Source organism: Nannobrachium achirus (genome assembly GCF_963921795.1).
Source record: "Nannobrachium achirus genome assembly, chromosome: 11".
NCBI lineage: Eukaryota > Metazoa > Chordata > Actinopteri > Myctophiformes > Myctophidae > Nannobrachium > Nannobrachium achirus.
The window spans coordinates 52231444-52257594 of NC_137820.1; the positions used below are offsets into that span (position 1 = coordinate 52231444).

General features: G+C 42.4%; 1 protein-coding gene across 1 annotated transcript in view; it reads right to left on the bottom strand.

Annotated features, from left to right (window-relative positions):
• rpgrip1l (RPGRIP1 like) overlaps positions 1-20618 on the bottom strand; it is a gene marked incomplete at its 3' end in the record, with an annotated part of 26250 nt that extends 5632 nt beyond the window's left edge. Inside the window, exons 1-22 of the mRNA XM_080737167.1 lie at positions 20590-20618; positions 19974-20076; positions 19264-19408; positions 18394-18707; positions 17556-17661; positions 17146-17289; positions 16353-16458; positions 16108-16254; positions 15904-15977; positions 15450-15589; positions 15233-15339; positions 14420-14650; positions 11891-12008; positions 10930-11382; positions 9550-9692; positions 8506-8869; positions 7796-8091; positions 7540-7635; positions 6657-6731; positions 5987-6161; positions 5262-5362; positions 2909-3095 (exon numbers count right to left, since the gene is read on the bottom strand). Of these exons, the coding sequence (XP_080593293.1) occupies positions 2909-3095; positions 5262-5362; positions 5987-6161; positions 6657-6731; positions 7540-7635; positions 7796-8091; positions 8506-8869; positions 9550-9692; positions 10930-11382; positions 11891-12008; positions 14420-14650; positions 15233-15339; positions 15450-15589; positions 15904-15977; positions 16108-16254; positions 16353-16458; positions 17146-17289; positions 17556-17661; positions 18394-18707; positions 19264-19408; positions 19974-20055 (3604 nt within the window). The 5' untranslated portion in view covers positions 20056-20076; positions 20590-20618. The remainder of the gene's footprint in view (positions 1-2908; positions 3096-5261; positions 5363-5986; positions 6162-6656; positions 6732-7539; positions 7636-7795; positions 8092-8505; positions 8870-9549; positions 9693-10929; positions 11383-11890; positions 12009-14419; positions 14651-15232; positions 15340-15449; positions 15590-15903; positions 15978-16107; positions 16255-16352; positions 16459-17145; positions 17290-17555; positions 17662-18393; positions 18708-19263; positions 19409-19973; positions 20077-20589) is intronic.
• Between the last annotated feature and the right edge of the window lie 5533 nt (positions 20619-26151).

Consider the following 26151-nt stretch of genomic DNA (forward strand, 5'->3'; position numbering starts at 1 on the left):
AACGAAAAGGAGCAAGCAGAAGAATAAATTCTTATAAATACCTGCCCCCTATTCAAAAAAATATATATAATGATCGGCATATACAGCCTGCATGTTCATGCCTTCATTGCCTTGAGAAGTGTAAAAACAACAAAAGCAAAAAAACAACGATGCTGCCACCTAGCAGTCAGATGAACATATTACGTCTCAGGACATAGTCATGACAAACAATCTATTTTGTCTTTGAATGAATGTCATCACATTCATAGTCTATAGTCATTGTCTAATACAGTTAGAATAAAAAGAATAGCTAGGTTGACGCGATACTTGACCCTCGTCAACCATGCGGTTTTTATACAAGTTTGTATAAAAAAAACGTGCGATTGAATTCAACAGGATCAATAGTCTCAATAGCTCTGGTCCATAGCGTTAGCGATAACAGCGTGCAGTGCTGTGCTACAATGATTATTATGCTATTCAGTCAGTTAGTAAACTTTTTGGTTACCACCGCGCTCCCTTTAGATCAACATGTAGGAGGAGAATGGATCGCACACAGTGAAGAAGCACACACTGAAGAAGGCTTACAGTCGAAACGTTTGTTTCTCATCCATGCAAATGCAAGAATAAAGAAAACATCAACTCTTGCCACTGTGCGATCCATCCTCCTTCTACATTCAGTCAGTTAGAAACCCACTTGTGTTTAGTAGTGTACCTGACTGTATCCATATGCATGCGTGAGGAACCAGCTTCAACGGCCGTAGCGTAGATGATATCCGAGCTGATCGTGAAATCCACAGACGAGCAAAATTCCGGGGGTCCGCAGCCAACTACGGGCAGGTATTCCGACACATAAAACTAACCCTAACCCCCAAGTTGGCCCAACCCTAACCTCAGTGACCGGCGAACACGAGCACGACGCCTTGGTTCTTCAACAAGCAATCTGTTCACACGCAGTGCCCAGGGGTGGGGGCTGCTGCTGCCACAGTGGCGTCAGTTCAGCAAAAGCTAAGGTATGGCAACATGACTGGTGTCTTGCATGCACGGTTGCGTGCCCTCATGCGCATGCAAGACAACAGTCATGTTGCCATACCTTAGCAACAGACACAATGAAAAGTACATTTTATTATTTCCCCTGTAGCCAAGGGATGGCAGCTGCCATAACTTGCCATACCCAATTGACACCTCTGGCTGTCAGAGCCGAAAGCCGTGCTGTGCTGCGTGCACCACAGAAATCAACCATACATTTGTATAATATACAATAAAAGGCAGAGAAATGGGCAGTTATCCTTGATAAATGATATAGGATTCTAAGTGATCACTTGCTCACTGGATGTCCTAGGCACATGGACAACATCGCAAAACAACGGATCTTTGTCAGATTAAAGATCAAAATGTGATTTTTCCAAAAAAAAAAAAAAAAAAAAAAAAAAACCGAACATGTTCGGTTTTTGTATTTCTTAATACGTTTTTTAAAACCGAAAATGTTCGGTTTTGGCACTAGATGAGTTAATGTCAACAGCAATGTAATATTAATTAAACATTTATAAAGACAAAGGATCAATAAGAGTTTCATAAATAGCATGACAAATTCAAATATTGTAGGTAATTTTTTTATCTTGGGGTAATCATGGACTCAGACCTGAATTTCAACAGCAGACAGCCACAGACATTTACAAAGTCAGCCTACTAACGAATATAACAAAGTATTAAAGGACTTGTCTCAATAGGATTTGGAAAAGCCTGTCTATGTATTCGACTACTCTAATGGGCACTTTACAAGTCCCTAAAAATGGACCAAACAGATTTAGAATGTTGCTCCTTGCGTCTTAACCAATACGAAGAGAGTAGCTCATATCACACCAGTTTTCAGATCTTTACACTGGCTCCCTGTCTGTCAAATAATTGATTTCAAAATACTGTTGTAGTCCGGCAGCTTTTATCTGAAGTGGGAAATGCGGTATAGCGTTTTTTTATTGGTCCAAAACATTGCCTTCTACTGTATATACAGTACATACATACATGAAACCACCTGCTGACCAGCTGTCGGCATTGAGCAATTATTTTATAGAGGGGTATATGTGTATCCTGATTTCAGACTGCGCTGTGGGCGGGTCTATGGGCTGGAGCCAGGCAAGTATATGTGACCATACTACTCTATTACAAAACTAGACAGCTAGAAATGTCTTGGACCCAGAAATGTTGTTTTCTATTTACTTTTATTATTTAAATATAATCTATAGGCCTAGTTTATGATATTCAACTTTGTTGCTTGGAGTTGAGTGTTGAGCAATTAGCATAGATTTGCGTAACCAACCATTTATTGGCCAATAAAAGTGCAACCGGACTGAGTGGGGTATACTTTGGGTTATCATTTTTTGAAAAAGGTTTTCACACAAAATAAATCAATGTCTTTCTGGACTGCTTCTGAAGATTCTGCAGGTGCAGTTCAGCAGCACCTCCATAACTGAGACTTTGTGGGTGCATGGGTGAAATTAGTTAACCAATGTAATCACCCTGGTTTGGCATAACGTTTGTAGTTTTCAACTTCTAATATCTGCTTTTGTCAATAACTTGCCTAATACTAAATATATGGATGTGCACCTCCACCTCCAATTGAATAACTATTATTGAGAGAATACAAATTATTCAATCCAGAAAGAGTCTGAGAGCTGAGCATGTATGATTAGGAGGCAGACTTCATTTCCAGCCCAATTCTCTGGGTTTAATCATTTTAACTGGCCCACTTCCAGAGCATGATTAGCTTAAATGTTTTAGGATTATCGCTTATAACATCTACTGTAGTAAACCCAAGATAACACCATTGTAAGCTGTGCTGCAAACGAGTTCCAGCTCAACGCTTAAATGCAGAATTGACCGCTGCCATATTAAAAACAACAGTTTCCCCACATCACCTTTCATAAGCACTTACCGTTGCTGTAGTGATAGTGGCTGTTCTTGCCTGGTTCAGGTTTGGGCAGGGACAGAGGGGTCTCCTCTGAGGGCAGGTCCAGGAGGGAGTACTCCACAAACAAACGTACCACATTGGGATCCTGGGCTGCCCGGGATTCTGGCCTCAGGCTCAGAGACACTATCTCCACACGCAGGCACTGTGCCGGCTGAGGGAGAAAGGATGGAAGCAGCTCAGTCACATTTCATTAGCAATCAAACCAACGTCAAAACTGACAAGTCCTAAGGCAAGTGCCAATGATGCAATTTGAATTAATAGTAATCAAGACCATTTTTCAAGTACGACAGAACTTAGTGCTGACATTGTACTTTTAATTTCCTCCTTGGGGACAGGGTTTAACCCAACTATTTTACTCTTAACATGTAATACAGTGTTGTAGCACTATTAACCATTACAACATAATGACACTAGGTGTCACTGATTATCCGAGTTAGTTGATGAAGTCAAGTGGAGTGACATGAATTAACTTGTGGGAAGGTATCAAGCATTTATAACTAAAGCGACTGAAGTCCAAGTGAAGTCACGAGTCATTGAGGTTAAAGGGTTAGTGAGACAAGTCTAAAGTAATCAAATTTGTGACTCAAGGCCAAGTTGAGCCTCGAGTCCAAGTCTTGAGAACACATATTTTAAGCGGAGCTCTAATGGACAAAACATTCCTTTTAGTTACATTCCCTATCTAGTATAGTAATTTGCTTTATTTCTTACTCTGGCAAACAAAATAATTGACATTTATACTGGAATTATAGTATACTGTACATACTTATAAAGTGAAAGTTGGGGTTGTATGAATATGGTGATACTGATTTTATTGATTGATGATCTTAATTTGTGTATTATCTTGCACTACATTAGTAAAGGAAACTACTTTCTTGTGGACTGTTACACCCAGTAATTAAATGTAATCGGTCTCCAACATGTACTGTACTGCATTAATACATGTTGTGGTTCACATTGTGAATGTTACCATAAAACACAGACAAAAGGGCATGCATATCCGAGGCTATATAGGCTGGGTGCTGGACTAATAAATAGTATACAAATAAGAAATAAGAGTCCGCAAACCGATTTTTATTTTAGCAACTTTTTGGCGACAACTAGCACTACCGTAAATTCTCTTATAGGAACCCGGGCTATTATTTGTCTCAAGAGTAGCGGGCACCAGGCTCTTGTTGGAAGCAGGACAGTATAAGAGACAAGGCTTTTATTCCTATTTCTCAAAAATATCAGAATGATTCAGATCAGATTTTTTTATTAGATACCGTATTTTTGGAAAAAAATATAAATATTATATATTATATATTAGGTTATTTATAAAGAAAAGCGTTTTTATTGGAAAATCATCATAGAAAGGCTCATACAGAGATAACATTCTGCTGTATTGTATTGCATTAACCAATTCATACTGAAAATCAGCTCCTCATAATGTGTATCAGAATAGAATACAGTCCACACAGCATACTGCTGGGGAATAAAAAACACTACATTTCCCATCAAGCTCAGCGGCTCGTTTCGTCATTCAGATGCGACTCTCCCTGGTAAACAGGAACCACAGGATACTAGCATGGATACTAGTATAGCCGCATTAGCTTCATTGAGCTTCATTTACTGTTTGGATTAAACTTCCACGCTAAAGATCTCATGTGCGGCCGTCATCCACGATGTTCGCGAGGACTACGCACACGCACGCGCCCCGGTAAGTTGCCAAAGTCATCCGTCTTTGCCAAACGGAACGTGAAATGAGCGGCGTCCAAATATCGCTGCGCAGTTTGTAGACAGTGTACGGTAAATCACCGTAACAGCTGGCTTGGGATGTGAGTGACAGTCAGACAGAGTGGAGAAAGGTACTCCTGAATGATACGTAACGTAAAAAAAAGAGGAAAAAGGAGGCTCTTATTGGAGCGTCGGCTCTTAATTACTTAATTCAATTGCGCACCCGGAAATTAAAGCAGGTCCGGTTCTTTATTAAATATAGGATATTATTAGAGCATTTACGGTATTTCAACAGTCTACCACATTTAGAATAATACCTCTATACAGATCGATCATAACCCTGACAAAACAAAACTAAAACTTAAGTTCAACTTTGTTTTCCAGCACCGAACATCAACTCCCCTTCCCCTTCTCTTGTGTACTCCCTTGCCACCAGACTCCGGTCCTGTGCACACCATGTACAGGGCCTTGATATCACAATACAATAATCCCAGTAACCTTGATTCCATCCTTGTACATTGCCTCGCCTCCTCTCTGAGGTCGGGTCGACTGCGTGAGGTAAATAGAGGCACGGCTTTTGAGTGTGTGCTCTCGCCTCACCCACCTTCCTCCCCGCAGACGCCTGTCCAGGAACAATGCAGTCATCACTGTCAGACTGGATCGATTCGCTCTGATCCTCCCCCTCAGCGGGAGCCCCCTCGATATCTGGAGGGAGACAGTCAGAGGGACAAGAAGGAAAGGGGGTGGGGTAAGGCAGACAAGGAAGAGATAAGTCACAAAGTATTTATATGTAAAGAGAAATGGTTAAAACAGGGAGTAGCTGGTACAATGAGCCCGGTCCTCTGTAGAAAAGGCAGAGCAGAGAGACGGCACGGGAATTGGCAATGAGCTCTGTTTGGAAGGAGGCAAAAAGCACACAGAGAGAATTGAAACAAAATGGAGCATGATACATTGATTAGAATAGATATTGACCATTGTGCGTCTGGCGAATAAGATGTGAGCCTCGCCTCACAAGGTCAACGTCATTAACATTTATGAAGTCAGAAACATCTCGGTCTTAAGATTATTGACAGAATCATTCAATATTTATGGTCGTTCTGGAAATATTGTGTGAAAACAAAAACATTGTCCATTTACACAAACAAGATCTGTTTCCTCACCCACCCACCCACCGCAGATTCAGGGGAGTACTGCAGAAGCTGACCTGTGTGAAATTTTGATTTTACCTTTCCTGTTTAGTTATGTGGGAAGGGAAAATAAATCCTGCTGCTTAATTACTGTAGTTAATAGTACCTATAGTTAAATGTTAAAATGTACTGGCTTACGTACCTTCTTCAATAATATCTTCTGAAATTTCAGAATCATCAGAGTAGGAATGAGCAGCGCTCAGTCCGCTCACGCTTGGGATGAGCTGTCCTTCGGAGAAGTGAGTAACCTCATCTTCATCCTCTACCTCCTCTTTTTCTTCTGTGCTTGGAGCTGCTGGGGATACGTCTGGGCTAACCTGGGTTTTCACAGTGTATTATCACGTAAACCACCCCACACACAAATCTAACTCGCTGTTTTACACAGAAGCACTTTGACAATTTTGTCAAGTGACACAACTAAGTTATATTGGTTCTGAGAGAGCAAACACAGAATGGATTGATAATCATCAAGGTAAAACAATGTGTAATGTTATTGTGACGTTCATTTCAAATGCAAACTACTATTCAGTGAAATTCATATTTCCACAGTTACTCTTTAAAGAACTCCAACAATTCAAGTTCAATATCCCTTTTGAAATAAAGTTCAGCGTTGCTTTGCTGGATCTTGTCACATTTTCTGCACCGACTCAAGTGCTATAGATTCAAGCCTAATTTATAATTTGTCACACACATAGTGTAACTTTGTGAAAATAACTGCTGTCAAGCTAACAATGCAACCCACTGAAATTATGTTATTGTCAGGGGACATCATGCAATGAAGAATAACATTTTTCTTTAGTCTTTCAGCTTACCTCGACAGGTGGTAGCTTTGAGTTTCCTCCTTTTTCTAGTGGTACACTGACACTCTCCATACTTCTTTCTGCAACCTAACAGAGAACCAGCATGAACCCTGTACATACCCATGCTGTGTGGCCCAAAAATGGTGCATAACAGTGTTGTTTTTTACAGCAAATTTTGATTTAGTTTTAGTCATAGTCTTTTGAATAAATGTAATTTAGTTGTAGTTATAATTTAGTCACCTGAAAAGTTTTTGTTTTAGTCTAATTTTAGTTGACTGAATATCATAAGAGTTTAGGCGACTAAATCTACAGTTGATTTACTTGACTAAAAAGAATTTTGGCAGGCCTTGATGAAATCGTATTGACTGATTTTACTCTTGGTTGCGAGCTGAATATAGCTGATCTACAAGCTGAGCTCGTAGAACGGCTATTTTCAGCATGCAACACTGGAGAGCAACCAAACATAAAATGACTCTCTTCTCCTCCAGTCCCTCCCCAACATTTCTCCACCAATCCCTCCCCAACATTTTAGTCTAGTTTTTATTTTGTTGACGAAACTGTCAATATATTTAGTCTTAGTTTTAGTCATCACAGCTTAGTTTTTATTTCGTTTTCGTCAGTGAACGAAACGCAGTCGACAAACATTTTTCGTCATAGTTTTAGTCAACGAAATCAACACTGGTGCATAATGAAGTTATGTGGCGTTATGTGTAAAGTTATGTGTCCGGGTAGCTCAGTTGGTGGAGCACACTACCAATAGCCTAACTATTTCTAAAATGTTCACAGAAATTAACAAATAACGAAAAGTGTCTTTTTACAGGAAATAATATTGCACCTATACTCGTTTCAAGGAACCCAACATGTTTCTTCAAGGTTCATTTGCAGTGGATCTCACCTGCTCCTCTGTGGCCGTATTGTCGATGAATGTTACTCTCTTAGCAACAGGTTTTAGTTTCGTCTGGGGATTCAACCTGGGCTTTGGTAGCGGAGCCTATGATCACAACAGAGTCAGTCAAAAGAACAGGAGAGAATACCTGTGTTGAACACGATCAACATAAAATAGCCGATTCCCAAATCTTAATGTATTAATGTTCCAAGAAGTTAAGCTAAACGTTGTCTCACTCATAATTAATTCAGGTTCTCACTCTTACTTTTGCGCTCGACATGGCAGGGAGCGAAGCGGAGAGAGGAAGAGTTGTCTTGGTTTCCTTGTCCTCCTTCGGTTCAACTTCTTCCATTTTCTTCTCTTTCCTCTTCCCTTCTCTCACATCGTGCTGAGTCTCCTCAGCCTCATTAGTTAACTTGACTGCTTTGTCACTTGGGATAAACTTGGCCTGTTCTACAGTCATGGTGGAGCCTGGTGGAGGGAGGTACGTAAACCTCCATTTCAGTGTGAGTTCAATATGGCCGACAGAACGTCCAGATGGGTCGATCAACTCAAACAGACCTGAGGAACAAAAGAGAGGCTGTTAATCTGGTATAAAACTAGTCAGGTTGGTTTATTACCCACTTTAGCCACCTAAATCAAAGCCTCCCTGTTATGGGCAACGGGCATATCATAATAGGGAAAAATCTTACGAAAATAGGCTAATTTAAATTCCGCAACTATAGAAGATCTACAAGCTCAAAATGTGTGCCGCTGCAATGCATTGTGAGCTTTAAGCTTGCACATATGCTACTTTCACTGAAGACATTTGGGGTACTTGGACAAAAGGAGGGGACCAAGTACTGACCCCTGTGGGACTCCGGTCAACTAAATATATCTTTTTATTTGTGACTTAACAGCTCGAATGTAGCTCTCAGGCCACCTTGCCTGGTGAAATGCCAAATCACAATGCTGAATTCAAGCAGTTGTCCTTACCGGTGATGCCCTTGTCATGGGCCAGTGACAGCAGTGGCACCCGGGCCTTGCCCAGGTACACGTCCACCTGCTCCTCCTGGTCATCAAACACGTACAGCTGCAGCGACTTGGCCTTCAGGTAGCCGTCCAGGTCTGCGTCCATGGCGACCGGGTAGGACACGTGGTCGTCAAACCGTGGTTCGCAGCAGTCCGGGACGATACGGGTGTCGTGGTCAGGAAAATCAAAGAACTGATAGATCACGTAAGGGCTGGGCGGTCTGCTGCCCTGGACTGGAAGGTTGCAACAGCAATGGATAGTGATGTTGAGCTCATTGCAGCTGCTGCCAGGCAATGCCAGCGGAGGTGGGAGGCTCATGGCTGAGACCTAAAGATCATGGCACAAATCAAGAGTTTTAATGCAGTACATGGGTGTCATATTATATACTGTTGCCTGGAACAACCACGCACATTTATGATTGGATGCTGAGCAGCTCAGCTGGACCTCTGGCTTGTGGGCATTAGAGTGCCTATATACTTCTTTTGATCAATTGTTTTCTTATATATATATATTATTTTTTAAATACCCCAATTTAGTCATTTCTAGTTCACCCTATGTGTATGGTCCCTGTCACTACCAACTCCTACTGTTGGTCTGGGGAGGGTGTAGACAAGCACATGTCTCCTCCGAATACACATGGAGTCACCAGCTGCTTCTTTTCAACTGACAGTGAGGACTTTCACTGGGAGGTTGTAAGGCATGTGGAGGAACTCTCAGACAGTTCCGCTCCCTGTTGGACAGGTGCCCCCGACCAACCTGGAGGAGTCGCTAGTGCAGCGTCAGAGATCATCCACCCCTGCTGCCTTCCCACCTACACAAATGCGGCCAATTGAGTTCTTTGGAGCGCCTGGCCAAACCATAGACAACATGGAGGAAGCACATGCCAATCTCGACGGTGGTGTGCAGATAAGCAGGTGGTGCGCCACTAAACATTATATAATGACATATTTTCTTCACCACAGGTTAGGTACTTCTGTTGGTACAGTAGTCAGTACTTTACAATGTACCTGTTTCTCCTCATTGAGTGCAGTGCTGATATATCCCAGGGCCTTCACTCTTTCCTTATATAGTTGGATGGCCTGTTCCATTGGTACCCTCAGTCTCGCCCAGTACTCCACAGAACCAAAGGACTGAACCTCACCATAAACTCCTGAGACAGAAAGGCAAATATTACGTTCTACACATAATTCATTTCTGGAAGGGCCCTTAGATCCTCTAGCGCTGGTCTCCTAGAGGTCCCAGAGACTAATACAAAAAAGTATGGAGAAGCACCTTTTAGCTACAGTATTAACTCATTTAGTGCCACCCTAGTCACCACTAGAGGGCGCCCAGTGGCCATAGAAAATCCCATAGAGATATGCTGGTATATGCAGAAGCCCTGCAGCCATGACTTGCCTGAACACTTTCCTTTGTGCATGTACAGGAAGAGGATGAAGTTAGCTTGAAGTTAGCTATTGGCTACCAAGCATTTTAGAAGCCTTATTTTCGTCAACTTAGCCATGATTAAACCTTGCACACCTCATGCATGGGAAAAAAACAGAGAAGAATGAGCTCTAAAAAATCCAATGCAATCCTGGATTGCATTGGAGTGGATTTGTGCAGTTTGTTCACAGCTTTCAAACAAAAAAATCCGATTGGAAATCCGTTCAGGCATTCTTGAGATAATCGCCATTATGTTTTACATGTTATGTAAACAAACATGGCTGCCCTGTATGTTAGATGGGGTTGTATGGGGGTGGAACATGCAAAATCGCGATTGAAATCATGTTCACTAGATTTGATGGGGTCCAAAAAAAAAATTAAAAAAAAAAATCTTTCAAAAATTGTTTTTTTTTTTTTTTTTTTTTTATATCCCAAACTAGTTCGGGATAGGCACTCTGGGATGCGATAATATATCCCGAACTAATTCGGGATAGGCACTCAATGAGTTAAGGTCCCACGCTTTGTAACAGATTAAAGAAATCACACCTTTTAGCTACAGTATTAAGGTCCCACGCTTTGTAACAGATTAAAGAAATCACACCTTTTAGCATTGCTTTTACTTAGATTGCTGCATTTCTCTTATCGTTCTTTTAAATAATTGTTATTATTATTTTCCCAAATGCATGTATTTACATGCATCTTTGCTTCTTTTTCCTCCTGTGAAACACATTGAACTGCACTTGTTGTCTGAATTGTGCTTGATTAATTGATTTCAGTTACTCCTCCATAAAATAATCAGGGAGGATTTAGCACAGCATAATGTCAAACTCCAATTGCTGAGGAAGATACTTATCGACAGTCTCAAGAATTAAACCATTAAGAATTCAACAAAACCCACCATGTGACAGAACGAAATTTGCATGAGAGGAGGCCGGAGGGATGATGTCTGTCTGTGTTGTACTCACCAACCAGCTGCACAGCTCCATACACTTTGCCGTCTTTCTCCAGTAACTGCTGCAGCTGTAGCTGCCCAGCAGCCACCGTCTGGAAGTCCATTCCCTTGGCCAGATGCAGCTCCACTGTAAGAGATCTTGTATGGAGGTACTGAAGGAAGACGTCGTCCACACGCACCACATATTGTGACGTAAACCCATACGCCGGCCGTGGGCCATGCACCACCGGAGTGGCGTGCAGTTCAAAGTCATAGAAGGCATAGGTGCAGAAGGTGGAAGGTTCGCGATCACCCAGAGCTTCCAGGGCCGACGATGAGAGTGCGCCATTGCCTATGTGTATCTCCAGAAGGTTCTCGCCGCGTTCCAGATTAACCGTTTCATCAAACTCATCTGCCACGTCCTCGTCTGTGATGTCTGGTTTGAAAACGTAGGCTTTGGTGCCGTAGGCAATGTTTTTGAGCTGGGCTAGGAGGGAAGAGAGGAGTACAACTTACAAACATACAATCAAATATGTAAATGAAACAATTACGATAAGTCAAGAAAGCTAGGCCGGAACAGGGAAGTGGACTTTTCAAAGGATCTGGGACACTGTGATTTTGTAAATTATTATTCTCCCTTCTCTTAGGAATATTTTGTATTTGTTTTTTTGTAAAGCGGGCCTGGCATACAAATTGTAGCCAATTGGAAATAAATCTGAACACGTAACATTTTTTAACGTTCCAAGAGTTATAGGCCAAAACATGAAGGGCCAGTTATTGCGGTACCATGAGGCCGATTTGGAGAATTTGGGCCTACTAGGAAAGTGGGAATGTGTGCACACCTATCGGTGTGCAGTGTCACACACACACACACACACAGAACCACGGATAGGAGCGAAAACAGTTTCTAGCCTTTGGCCGTCCAGCCTGGCAAAGACAACAAACCCGACAACAAACTGTCGAAACAAAGTCTTCAAAGATAAACTTTGACATACCCTCCAGTTTCTTGATTTTAGCCGCTCTCATATCAAGCAGCTGAGCCTGCTGGTCCAACCGAAGCTCATACTCAATCTTGGCGCTTTCCAATTTCTGTGTCGCAGCTTCAACCTCTGCCTGTTGGGTGAGAGTGGAATGAATTTATTTAAAAATTACACACATGGGTCCGTATGGCCCTTGAGAAACCAGATCACTTATTTATGGAGAGCAATAAATTATTTTCATTACCAATTGGCAATTAATGTAATGGAACTGTAAATGACTGATAAAGTAAATTATTGATGTCTGTTAACTCAAGTGTTTTGTTTTGTAAATAGGAAGCTAAATAAGCTTATATGGTGCTGATCAGGTTTTAAGCCAATCAAAAAATGGGTCTTTAGGAAAGCATTAATATTAAAATGTTAACCTTGTGTGCTGGTGTACTGTACATTAGTCACCTCATTACTGTTATTGCAATAGATTGAATATACTATAATCAAATGACAATATTATTAGCAATTCTGACCATTTCTGGAAAAGATAGAGAAGAGATGGTATCCATCCAAACAGCACACATTGCTTCTGGCAAGGAACTCACTGAAATCTGTGCAAACTGGCTACCATCTGCTCCATTCCAGGTATGGCTTTAAAGGTCCTCCTTACACACCGGGAACGCTTTTTGCGATTAATTCGCCTGAAGACATTTTTGAAGTGTTGGCTTTGTCAACAAGGAACATACTGTACACACAGAACGCTAATATTATCCGGTGATAAAGCAATGTAATCTTTCAAAACAAGGTCGATTTCTCACCTCAAATAACATTATCGACCTGTTATGAATGAGGCATCAACTATATTATGAATCGTTTGATGCAAAATATCCAGCAAAAACAGTTTTTTGGAATGTTTATTCGTCACGCAGCCGTTGTGTAAAGACCTTAACTATGCACAGCAACCATTCCTGTAGTATTTCATATTAGACCAGGATGCACATTGCACTCATCTGGGCTAGGGGGGGAAATACTGTAGAAGTTTAGGTCACTGATTCTGTCAAACACAACATCTGATTGCTACAATATTCTTATTTCCATGGTGGAGGAAAAGCAGCCGCCTAGGGCCCGGTTCAATCCTCCGCTCCACCTGGTTTCGTGTCTTTAAGTCCTGAGTGCTCAGTGTGTGAACGAGTTGAACGTAAGGCACACTCTAAAGTGCTTTGCAAAACGTGCTATAGAAATATAGTATATAGACAGCATTTTGGTCAACACTGGTTGTTTTTAAATACCCAGGCATTATAAAGGCGCTCGTGGTACAGGGGTAAAGTACCTATCCACCACCACTGAGTTTAGGGGTTCAATTACACCACGATGCATCTGGCTTGGCCAAATGTCAGTAAGAGCACAATTGGCCATGTTCAGGTAAGGCAAGGTGGGTGATCCTTGCCGCTGTGCAGCAGGGGGTGTTGAATGGGCTTAGGATGGAGGCACCACTGTGTACATCCTCACTCCACACTGGCAGGTGAGCCAGTAGGGTACAAGAAATGTGTGGGTATAACCACATTAATCCTGGCATCCTTATTAATAGGCAAACATTTGCCAAAAAACTGTAGATCGACAATCTCGCAACACGATACGTTTGCAATTTTCAGCAAAGAGATTTGATAAAAATGTGGGGACCAAATATGGACCACTGGGGAACCCAGATCAACTAAGTAATAGGGTTTAAGTGGTTAGATGGCATTATGACTACATTTGAAGAAAAAAGGGGTAAAAATGATTGGCTATAATAACACACCCAATGTGAGTAAGCTGTGCCTGCCCTGTTTGATGAGTGCGTGCTAGTATTCAGGCGGTACTACTCTATTTGATGCGAGTGCTGGTATTCAGACGGTATTACTCTATTTGATGTGTTAGGACTGGTATTCAGACAGTACTAATCTATTTGATGTGTGTGCACTGGTATTCAGATGGTATTACTTGATTTGATATTTGACTTGGATTCAATGTGGATTTTGGACTTCATGTGGCACGTCTGACATATCTACTGTATGTCATATGACTCCAAATATGGTCAAGGTTTCAGCCCGATCAGAGCCTCATAACAAATATATATATATTTTTTTAAAGATTTGTGTTTGGGCTTTTTATGCCTTTATTTGATATTTGACTGACAGGAAATGGGGAGAGAGATGGGGAATGACATGTGGCAAATGTTGTCCGGATCGGGAATCGAACCGGCGACGCCAGCAGGCATCATAGCCTAGTTTGTGGTATGCGCCTTGACCACTAGGCCAGCAGGCGCCCCTCATAACAAATATTTATCGAAAGACTAAAACATTATGTGAAACAACATAGTGGAGGTACTTCTGTGGCCTACTGCCAGCATGCATACAAAGTTTGGCGTTGAGTTCAAAAGATGAGTGGAGCAGTTAGTGAGATAAGCTCCGGACATGCTTAGCTCAAGCACGCACGCACACACGCACACAAAGCTAGCCTCTTGCAGAGCCACGCTCTAAAAAGTGCTATAAATACACTTGACATGTGTTGCTCTACCTGGTAGTCTTTGTTGATCTTATGCTGAACAATCAGCATGTCTCTGGTCTTTTCCAGCTCCTGGTAGGTCTCGACATACATGGCCTGTAGCTCCCCCATGGAGCGCGCCGTATCTCCCTGCACCTCCTCCTCCACCTGTTCCAGGAATCCCAGCTCGCCTCTCTTCTGTGACTTCCGTACCTTGATCAGCATAAGTGCCTCGCTGAGTTCTGCCGCGTCTAACTCGCTCTCCTTAACAACACAGTGTATAAAGACAGATTGCATATGAAATATTATTACATGCTGTGATTAATGCTTCTGAATGATTTCAAATACGATGTTTTGGAGCAGGGGTCTTCAACGTTTTCAGGCCAAGGACCCCTTAGCTGAGAGAGAGAGAGAGAAAGCAGGGACCCCCACTACGTATTATATAACATTGTGTTGCAGATTAAACATTTTCATAGATTTCTGAGAAAGCTTAGACTTGTTTGACAAAAATATCATCATTGTTGGTTTAATTTGTATTTTTAGACATTGAACGACTTGAACCGTCAATACTTAGTCTGCTTTTCTTTTCACTCTTTACACCAAACCTCTTTGCCAAGAATAGCAGATCTACAAGCTCACGAGGCGTTGTGAGCATGTACATCGGCTATTCTTGGCTAATGTTCCACACATAATTGGGATACTGGGGTTCAAGTGGTTAGTGTAGAAAAAATAAAGTTCTTATCACACAAAGATTTGGAGGACCCCCTGTAGTAACTCCGAGGACCCCCTAGGGGTCCCGGTCCGGACCCCCTGTGGAAGACCCCTGTTTTAGAGTTCAGACCTAACCTTAGTGTAGAATGATAAACGCTCGCGCACTTCCTCCAGCTGCTGTTTCTGCTCCAGGAACTGGATCTCAAGCCTCTTGTTTTCTTCTGTCAACTTCTCATTTGTATCTGAAATCAAAAATAAATCACCTAAATAAGAACCCCATAATCAAACCCAACATTTCTATTTCCCAATACAGAAGTGGGGACTGAAACCAAATTAGATAGGGGTACTGTACCTCTCTCAGCCTTGATTTTATCCAGGATTTCATTTTTGTCTGTGAGGTCTGCCTTCAGAGCGATCTCCAGCTGAGCGATCTGGAGCTTTAGCTGCTGCTCTCGTAGACGCCATTTCTGTTCCTGAGATACATCAAAGGCACTGGGAGCACATTGATATGTAGTTTTACTGGGTTGCAGAAATAAAACTGTGTTGATTGATCAACAACATCAAAGTGATCAATCTAAAATCAAGGATAATGCAGCATTATTATTGTTCATGTTCCAAGTTCTTTTTTAAATTCAGATGCACATCGTTTTTGTCAAGCAGCAAACAACGTGGATCTGAATTTAACAATTGTATGATGAAGTTTAAACCTACCTCCGCAACTCATGCAGAAACTGGACACTCAATATATATACAGTATATCTGAACTGAACACTGAAGCTAGCAAGTAAAGAATCCCTTTTACTCACCTGTTAACAAGTTTATCACAATTTTCCTTCAACAGGTCACGCTCCTTCTCCAGATCATGAATCTGCTCTTGTAACTGTAAAACAAAAGATGTGAAAATTAATCCACAAAGTTAGTTAGTTTGTATTGATTAGTTAGTAGGGTTGTATGGTTTCCAGCTGAAGTAATCGTTGATTCATTGTTTTAAGGTCAGGGAGAAAAGTCACCTCCTCTGTCCGTCTTTGTGAGATTGAGACAGTCTGTAGCCGGCTCTCCAGTCCCAGACTCTTCAGTCGCTCATCTTTCAACTGGACAGTAAGCTCATCCACTTTGGCCATCACTGCATCATGACTGGCTTTCATCGTCTTCTGACCCTGGAAGTCCCAGTAAGGATATATATTTGAAACTGACATTTTATGCTATTGACAGAATCGCTGATGGATTATGACTTTTGTCTTTATTGATGTCTCACCTCTTGCAATTGGAGGAACCTGCCCTCCAAGACAGTCATGGCATTGGCTTTTTCCGCCAACTGTTTCTGCAGTTTGATCATTTCCACGTTATTCTGGATGGTGGATCTGCATGAGACCACAACAGAATGTGTCAATCAATACATTGATATACTTGATGATTTCTGTCTTGTTTATTTGGAATTTGTTTACAGCATGGTGTTATTGACCAAGATGTGTAATGTTTCAAACATATACCATACTGTATATGGTTGCTTCCCCAAAAATAAATAGTTCACTTTGAAACCTCTGACAAACCTTCCGTATAATACTTTGGATTAACATACTTTGTAGACTTGTAACACCGGGACAAAGCATGTTAATTCTAGAAAATAAATTGATAAGGGTCTGTAAAAAAGAATCCTGTGATTATTTAAAAAATCACACCCGTGTGAACCGAGCGGTGGTGGTGGGGGGGGGGGGGGGGGGGGGGGGCTGTGTGTGTGTGTGTGTGTGTGTGTGTGTGTGTGTGTGTGTGTATTGCAGTTGATGCTCAACCTCTCTGGTCACTCAGTGGTATTCAGGCTACACATTCCTCAGGCTACACATTCCTCAGGCTACACATTCCTCAGGCTACATACAGACAGACACACACACACACACACACACACACACACACACGGCCACGCTATGGAGACGGTGTGACCACCGCTCAAAAAAAATCTCTAGTGCAGAACTATATACTGTAGCATATATTGTCTAAATTCAGTAGTCTGATTGTAAATCTTGCAGATCAGGTGTGGAAGGTTTGTTTACCTCTGTCCAGTGGTCTGTTGTTCCCTGAGCTGGAGGAGAGATTCTTCATACTCTTTCTCCTTCCTCCTCAGCTTGTCTCTGAGGAACTCTGACTCTCTGATCATGTCTTCTATGTCTCCTCGCTGTCTCTCGATCACATTCTCTCTGTTACACAGGTACACAGAGCCATATATGCCTGCATCTATCAATTATCTTCTTAGAGATTCTTTTATTGATTAATACAATAATCTAATTAAATATTTTATAAATCAGAAAATCAATATGGATTTTTTTTAAACTGTCGCACACCTCGAGAGATCGGAAGACTGATATAGCAACAACTACCACAATAAGTAGATTTGCAATATTGTGGACAGACATGTAGATTAATATGTGAAAAGAAAGCATCCATATGATAATGTAGTGCTTACAGGTTGCGTATCTCTGCCCTGGCTTCTTCCAGCAAGCTGTGTCCATATCTGGGCAGCAGGCCTGTAGGAGGTCTTCCACCTTCCTCTACCTCTACCGTCCTGGTACCTGCACAGTGACAGAACAAACGTATTCTTTCCATGGGGAGGACGAGGTTTGGAAGGCCACCACACTGTTGTGCTGGAGTAGCCTGGCGTAGCCAGACTATATACTAATGCAGCTAACTAACTGCAGTATATCTCCCCCACCGTGTGTTAACATGGGTGGATTGTTTAGCTGAGCTAGGCTAGTGCTGGAGTCCTCTCAAGTCTCAACATCCCAATTTCCAGCATCCCTATTCTGGGGGGATCATTCTTATGGCATTCCCAGAATTGACCGAATTCACGTTACGCAACTTCCTGGCGCTGACGTCGCGGTAGAAGGGGAAAAACTACTAATATCCCATGGAGTTAACACAGAAATCGCAAATTTAATGCAATTTCCGAATCGTAATGTATAAAATACGGCTAGCATGATCAAGAACACAAGATAGTAAAAGGCACAAAGCGGTATAATTTACTTTACCGTTCGAAATAACGATTTGTTGGCTTTAAGTCCAGCTATTTCTATGTTATTTTACCCTCCAAAGCTGACGTCAGCACCAGGAAGTTGCTGAGAAATTCGCTGAGTGCGCATGCGTGGGCGGGCTGTGAATAGGGTCTATAGGGATGCTAGAGTTCATGTGGTTAATATAGAGAAACAACATGCTGGTGTCTGTAAAATATTTGTGTAAAAGGTAGCATATAATGCTCATAAAGAAGTCAGAGTAGCATCACTGTCTGACTTCAATATGGTACACACCTCTAGGGGGAATCTGGGACGGAGTGGGCGAGTCATCCCGCTGCCTCTTCAGGCCCGTGTTGATGCGCGACTGGACACGACCATAAGGACCGGCGGGCCTCTTGCTCTGCACCTGGAGCTGCTGCTTGGCCACCAGGAGGCGCTGCTTCAGTCCCTCGTTCTGCTGCTGCAGCGCCCTCACCTTCTCCTGCAGTTCCTCCATCATCTCCTCCATCTCCACGTCCCGGCCCCCCGGGGCGGGCCGCGCCCCGCCAGCTACCAGCTGCTCCATACGACGCCTATCCTTGGCCAGCTTCACCAGCTTAGTGGCCAACCTGGAGGTTGGCAGTGCGGGAGGATGGAAGTTAGGACATTTACTAAAGCTCTTTGCCATGATGTTTAGAATGAAGCCTAACTTGATATCAAAATCACACCCAGTGTGAAGTGAGCGGTGCCTTTTATGAGCCAGGTTGGGACATACACTACATGCATACATAAATACATACAAAACCAGATGTAGGAGTGGTCAGGGTCGCTCAAAAACTAGACAGGTGATATTCCTGAAGAAACTGTGGGCTCAATACCGATATACCAATACTGTGATGTAACGTCAGTACCCCCACTTAACGCATCAACTTGGGAGAGTAGGATGTCAGACTCAGCCCGGGTGTTACATTTTAGTTTTAAACATGGTTTTGGTGAGAATTGAGAAGGACATAACTGGGCTCACTGTAAATGTAAAGATTGAGTCGACTAACTATTTAACATGATGAGGAATCTATTCCCATGGCATACTGTATAGGAATGGTCTTTCTTTAGTGCTTTCATTTGGGCTTGAGGGAGAGCAGGTAACATCATTTGGTTATACTATGTGGATTGTGTTTGTCTCACCTCTTAATCTTGTCCTCCTGGTTGTGGCCATGCTGCTTGAGGAGCAGGTTCTCCTCATGGAGGCGCAGGAATTTGTCCTCCAGTTCCTCCCTGGATACCCGCGAGATGGCCTGCCTCTCTCTGGCATTTTGATTCACCAGTAACTCTGTTAATAGAGGGCTTTTGAGTAAATGAGGTCTATATGCAATGCAATGCAATACACTATTGCAAGGGTCTTCAATGTTTTCAGGCCAAGGACCCCTTAGCTGAGAGAGAGAGATGAAGCAGGGACCCCCACAACCTTTTCATAGATTCCATATAGTTTCATCGTTTGACAGCATAATCCTCAGTATTTTGGATTCATGTCAATTCGTGTTTTCAGATATTTAACCACTTGAACTGTAAATACTTAGTAAACTTGACCTTTCACTCTGTACTTAGTCTGCTCTTTCCCCCCTCTACAACTAAAGTTCTCTGAATATGGACACTTAGGGTTCAAATGGTTAAAATAAAAAAGGAGAATAAAAGGTTTCTATCACACAAGTATTTGGAGGACCCCCTGTAGTAACTCTGAGGACACCCTAGGTGTCCCGGACCCCCTGTTGAAGACAGGGGGTCCTAGACCTCTACAATGTAAAAAGAACGAAGAAGAAGAAAAGAGGGAAAGGGAACATTATTGATAATGGCTGCAGGTGCAGATGGTCTGGTTTCCATTACAGGGATTCACTAACCTTGTGCTCCAGCTTGGGAGAAACTCAGGTTAATGTCTTTGACTGGCACATCTGCTGCGGTCTCGTCAACAAACATGGACATGGTTCACTTCACCCGTTCACCCTGAGAATGATTATTTCACATGTCGTCAAGTTCAACCCAACACCACCGTGCCGTGCACGTTTGGGCAGACTGCACTACAAATATCAACAGTGAGTGAGTAAGTCGCTTTGTTTTGCCTATTTTGTTATTACGAGTTCTACTAAAGTAATTGTTCTTCTCTTAAATTCCTTGAGCACTGACTTTTCTCCAACCTTGCACAGACAGCGTCTGCTAAACAAAAAATGTATACAAATGCATTATTTATCTGTAAACATCAGCTAGTGCTTCTAACAGCTTGCTGCACACACCACTGACACCAGTGTAACGGTCATGTACTGTAACGGTACACAGGCTAATGTTATATGATTAACCCGTTGTGCTTGGCTAATGCCTTAGCATTATTTACAACAATTATACCTATTAAACAATGCTGCAGCTTAAACGAAATATAACAGTTATCTATACAACTTCAAAAACAATCGCGTTCTATTTCAGACATGAAATGTTTACTTTTACGTTTACTCATTTTCTTACCGTTCTGGAAGTTATCATCTTACTCCACAACTGTAAAAGTCCACAACAACCGTTGCTAGTATAAACAACACATTTCCTGTATTCATCAACGCATGCGCGGTGCTGAATTGTGGGATGTGTAGTTCTTTCCTGACTAATGTCTCTGCCAAGCCGAAAGCCATGGTTGTCTCCTCCAGGCCGAAAGGCATGTCTCCGCCAGGCCGAAATGCATGGCAGAGACTAGTCTATGTTTTGCATCCTGTCACTGTCCGTCTGTCAGTGTGTTCGTCCTTCCGTCTTTGAACAGCCTCTGGCATGGCAGCAAAACTGTACACGGCTACACGCACACTCCCTGGGTGCCAGAGCAGAGCCTCTGCCCCAGTGATCGAGTTATACCCACAGAGCTATGGGAGCCCTATTCGGCGCCGCCAGAATAGGGCTCCCATAGCTCTGGGGGCAAAAATCGGGTAATTGCGGATATAAAGTCGCCTAAAACGGGTACTTTCCTATATTAAATCATATTAAATCGGGTATTTCGCGGATATAAAGTCGGCTAAAACGGGTATTTCCTATATTAAATCATATTTTTCCTTTCACAATATTAATTCGGGCTTCACATTGGCTATGTTGACAACTCCAGGCAGTCTTTTCTGTTCATATTAACTCACCATTATTGCTCAGCCTCCAGTTCCCAATTCCTCCATCTGATGATCTGAGCTCTGAGCCATCCAGCCAAAAGTTCCCGTTCTGGTAGCATAAAGTCGGCTAAAATGGGTATTTTTCTTTCTCAAAACAAGGCGGGTCGGGTTCATATTTATTTACTAAAAAAAAACATTGTCACGGGCACAGGCACACTAAGGCTACAGTCTTGCTAAGACAGCGTTGTTTTGTTTGGTTGTTTTGTTGCTGTCCGGCGTGTCCGCCTTCCTTTGCCGTCCGGGCCGTGGCTAGAAGTGCAAAGACTCGATGCAGTGGTTCCTAGCTTAGCCTATGCCCAGGCCATGGCGAGACCACGCAGCTGGGTAGGTCTGCATCCAGGGCCTCCTCGGCCCTGGGGGAAAGGTAGGAACCATTGCAGCGAGTGTGTTATAACCCGGACGGTAAAGGAAGACTCACACCCCACATTAAATGCGTCTGATTTATAATAATAAAATGAATAGTAGGATTAAACGGTGTGATGTCATTGTTCAGTCTTACTGTCTAACATGTTTATTTAGTATATCTAGTTAACATAAATAATATAAATTCTTCCAATGGAACATAAAAAAAAAAAAAAACGAGAGAAAAAAAAAAAAAAACACACTTAGAAAAAAAGAGACCCCAAAGGGGGTTGTTGACTATGGGGTCCCAGACTTTAACTATGGGAGCTAAGACCCCACTGGCTCCCACATAACTCGAACTCTGCTCTGCCCCAAATGTTTCACATGGGCCTGTTATAGCGCCACCAGGAGACTGATTTGTGCAAAACACATTTTTAGACAGTAGGCCACTGGCTACTCCTACAGATTTTGTCCTGCATTTTTCACTTCTGACTTTTAGAGATGGAGGAGATGATGGAGGAACTGCAGGAGAAGGTGCATGCGCTGCAGCAGCAGAACGAGGGACTGAAGCAGCGCCTCCTGGTGGCCAAGCAGCAGCTCCAGGTGCAGAGCAAGAGGCCCGCCGGTCCTTATGGTCGTGTCCAGTCGCGTATCAACATGGGCCTGAAGAGGCAGCGGGATGACTCGCCCACTCCGTCCCAGATTCCCCCTAGAGGTGTGTACCATATTGAAGTCAGACAGCGATGCTACTCTGACTTCTTTATGAGCATTATATGCTACCTTTTACACAAATATTTTAAAGACACCAGCATGTTGTTTCTCTATATTAACCACATGAACTCTAGCATCCCTATTCTGGGAATGCCATAAGTGCCACCAGGAGGCTGACTTGTGTAAAACACATTTATGATATTAATCCTTCAGATTTCATCCAATGATGCACATGATCGCTATATTCATGTGATCAACACAGTTTTTTGGAGCGGTGCTAACCGCTACTCTGGCTTGTAGATCTGTGTGTAGATCCCTATAGATTGTGTATGCACACTCCCTAGAGGCCAAAAAACGTCTGACCTGCATTTTTTTAATCTGCCTTTTATAGCGCCACCATGAGGTGAAGTGGAGAAAGCCGCTTCCAAGGTGTGGCTTTGTCTGTCCCGTACATGTCCCGTACATGTGGGCCATCTGATTGGTCAATTTTGTCTGTCCCGTACATGTCCTGTGCATGCTTGACCAATTGAGGATTGGTCAATCTTCACATGTCAATTTGGCCCTCCAGACAAAATCATTCACTCATTCAGAATTCATAAAAATATAGAACTAAAGCACATAGAAAGTATAGATCTAGAACACAGAATGTATAGATCTAGAAAACAGATTTCATAGCTCTAGAACACATAGAATAAAAATTCACCGCTTCACTTCGAACCGAGGTTTGATTTTTTTGGGATGATCAATCACAATTATTATTTTTTTCAGATTTTTTTGACAATCTTATAATATACAAAGAATTCCGGTAATCAACCAGCACATACTTGAACTAATCTGTCTCTGCAGTAGCTAACCTCTGACACTTTATTATTGACTCTGCCAGGCCGAAGGCGTAGCCAAGACATGTTTTCACCCATGTCTGTGTGTGTGTGTGTGTGTGTGTGTGTGTGTGTGTGTGTGTGTGTGTGTGTGTGTGTGTGTGTGTGTGTGTGTGTGTGTGTGTGTGTGTGTGTGTGTGTGTGTGTGTGTGTGTGTGTGTGTGTGTGTGTGTGTGTGTGTGTGTGTGTGTGTGCGTGTGTGCGGGTTACACATGTCGTGAGCAGCTAATCTCTGGCACCAAAATATTTCTCATCTGCCTGTTAGACCGCCACAAGGAGGCAGAGTTTTGCAACATATATTTATATTACTCAACCATCTCCAAACATCACGCAAATAGCTACACATTATCTCTGTAGTCAAACCGTTCTGTCAGACTTTTCATATTGGGGTGGCCGTTTTGCACAAAATGCCTCACATCATGAATGCAGCGTCAAATTGCTGGGCACATTCCCACAAAAGCCAAGGAAGAACCTCCAACCCCAATTTTTCAAATCTCAGTTTGGTGGTGCTACTACAGCCGACTTCACGTTTTGGTCTATAACACTTTAACTTCTTATATAGGTTGTGCAATCAACATCTTTTTCCCCCTGAATTCCTAGGCCCTGTTTGTGCCAGATTTCTTCCCACAGATGTCCAAAACTCACTCAAATCGGTACACATTATCTCCGGCCGGGTCATGTGATCAAGATGTACGGTATTTGATTTTTCAGATCCCATTCCAAGTGGCTTTGACCAAACAGTTTGTGGGCCCTGTGTAGGCTACCCGACCTGTGCTCAGAGGAGCACACTTCTAGTGACCTGATGCGAACCGCAGTTCATTTTCATTGCAAACAGTTGTTATGTTAACCATAATATACAGGTATATGTTGCATAAATTGCAGCTAGTCTGTTCAATGTTTCTAAATTAATTCTGTAATTTCCTTATCAATAATCTTGTCTCTAAGGAGACACTGGGCCAATTTCCAGTGCTCCATCTGGCCTAACTTTACATGTGTATTGTGTAGGCCTATTTATGAAGAGGTTCACTGGTTTACATCCAGGGGAATTTGACAGGCAAACTGTCAGAGATGTCTTGTCTTTCATGAATTGGCAATGGGTCTAATTTAGTTGCCTGCAGTGAGATGAGCTGGCTTCTGGCTGGACAGACAGAATGAGTTCACTACATGTCAGGCAACGGGGCTCTTGGCCTTGCTACACAGCAATCACTGGGCCGTAACAGTCTCTTCTCATGGCTGCTTCTTTAAGCCCTAACCTTTGACCCCCACCCCCCCTCCCCCCCTCCCCCCACACACACACTCCCACTCACTCTTTAGCAGGAGCAGGGTTGAGGCGGGTCATGGCAGTTTGGTGCGCTGGTGGTTGGCTGGTCGTCGATGAAGTAAAATGTGTGTCTGTCAGTGCTGGACTGTCAGGGAGTCGGCCTGTCGTTGAGTTCCATGATGCCTGCCGACCTTTTGTTCAACAGGCCGTGCCCACCTCCGCACGGAACTGTCAAGCACATGATCAGACGAGCATGGAGAGCCCCCACCCCCTATTTTTTACCTTCTCCCCCTCCGCCCATTGTAATATAGGGAGATTTCCCCTTTCAAACATCTCCTGTCTTGGCTTTTATTCAATTTATTCAGATGAGTGTCACTGGGGGCAGCGGGTCAGATTCTGTTGCTGAGCAAAAAAATCTGAATGGTTCTTGTTACAGAGCTCATGGTAGACAGGAGAGTCATGTCGTTTAAGACGGTGGGCCATTTCAATACATTTCAGATGCTGAAATTATAAATATCAGACAAACTTTCCCCCACCTCATCCTTCAGGCCCACAGTCAGGTTTATATTGCCAAGAGACAGCTGTGACAAGACATGGTGATTTTAATTTTGGGTTATTATTGTACATGTTTGGGGGTGTAGGTGTTTAAGTATTGGATTTCAGCATGACACAATAGCCTGCCATCCATTAAAAACGTCTGCTAAATGCCTAAATTGTAAATTGTAATCCAGAGTGCTGAATCCCAGAAGCCTCACAGAACTGACACTAGGTGGCACTTGGTTAACACACACTGATGCTTAATTTGTATATTCAGTCAGACAGTGTCACACACTGAAAATAACAGATCTGTAAGTTCAGAAAAAGTATAAACCAGGCTTGAAAAATATCTACTCTTCTTGCATTCCAACTTGAAAATTGCTGTTCATCAGTCATTTGTAAAGCAATGATGGCACTGTTCTGCTTATACAGAAAGGCTTCTATTAATCTGATGTACAGTAGACCTGCCCAGCAAATGTTTCTGTATACCTTGATGGTACAGTAGCAGTGTATAATGTTTCTTGTTGAGTTGTCAGTGTTTAATGCGAATTTAGTCTATGAAAGGATTAGGGTTAGGGTTAGGCAATCTAAGTTTACAAAATCTTTAGGTCATAATATCACTCAAGTGAGGAGAACATTGAGTTTTGTTCAGTCAAGTCATAAGTCTAACTGTAGAGAGTATAATGTAAATATGTGTATACTGTACTGTACTGTACATTTTACAGTTTAACATTATTAAAATTCACTAAATAAAATATTGAAAGGGTATTAGAGATGTAAAATTCTGTATCTGTGGAAAAGAAAAATACTTTCTCTTGTTCAAAACCAAACACCTGTACATCTAGGTAAGCCAGTCTGTAGACGATCATCTTGATGGCCAAGCATTTACAATATTGCAGTCCTTTTGTGAGAGTGGAACGAAATCTCACACAGAGGGATAGAATAAGAGGAGGACCTATACACAACAAAATACTTATTCTCACTGACAACATAGCCTATACAATACATTGTATGCATCTAGTCCAGGGGATTGGCAACCTTTTTGACATGAAGTGCCATGTTTTCATTTCTTGATAGTCAGCGTGCCAAATACATATTACGTTTAATTATGAATCACTTCAAAATAGTAATATTTCCAACTGATTTTGACTGATAC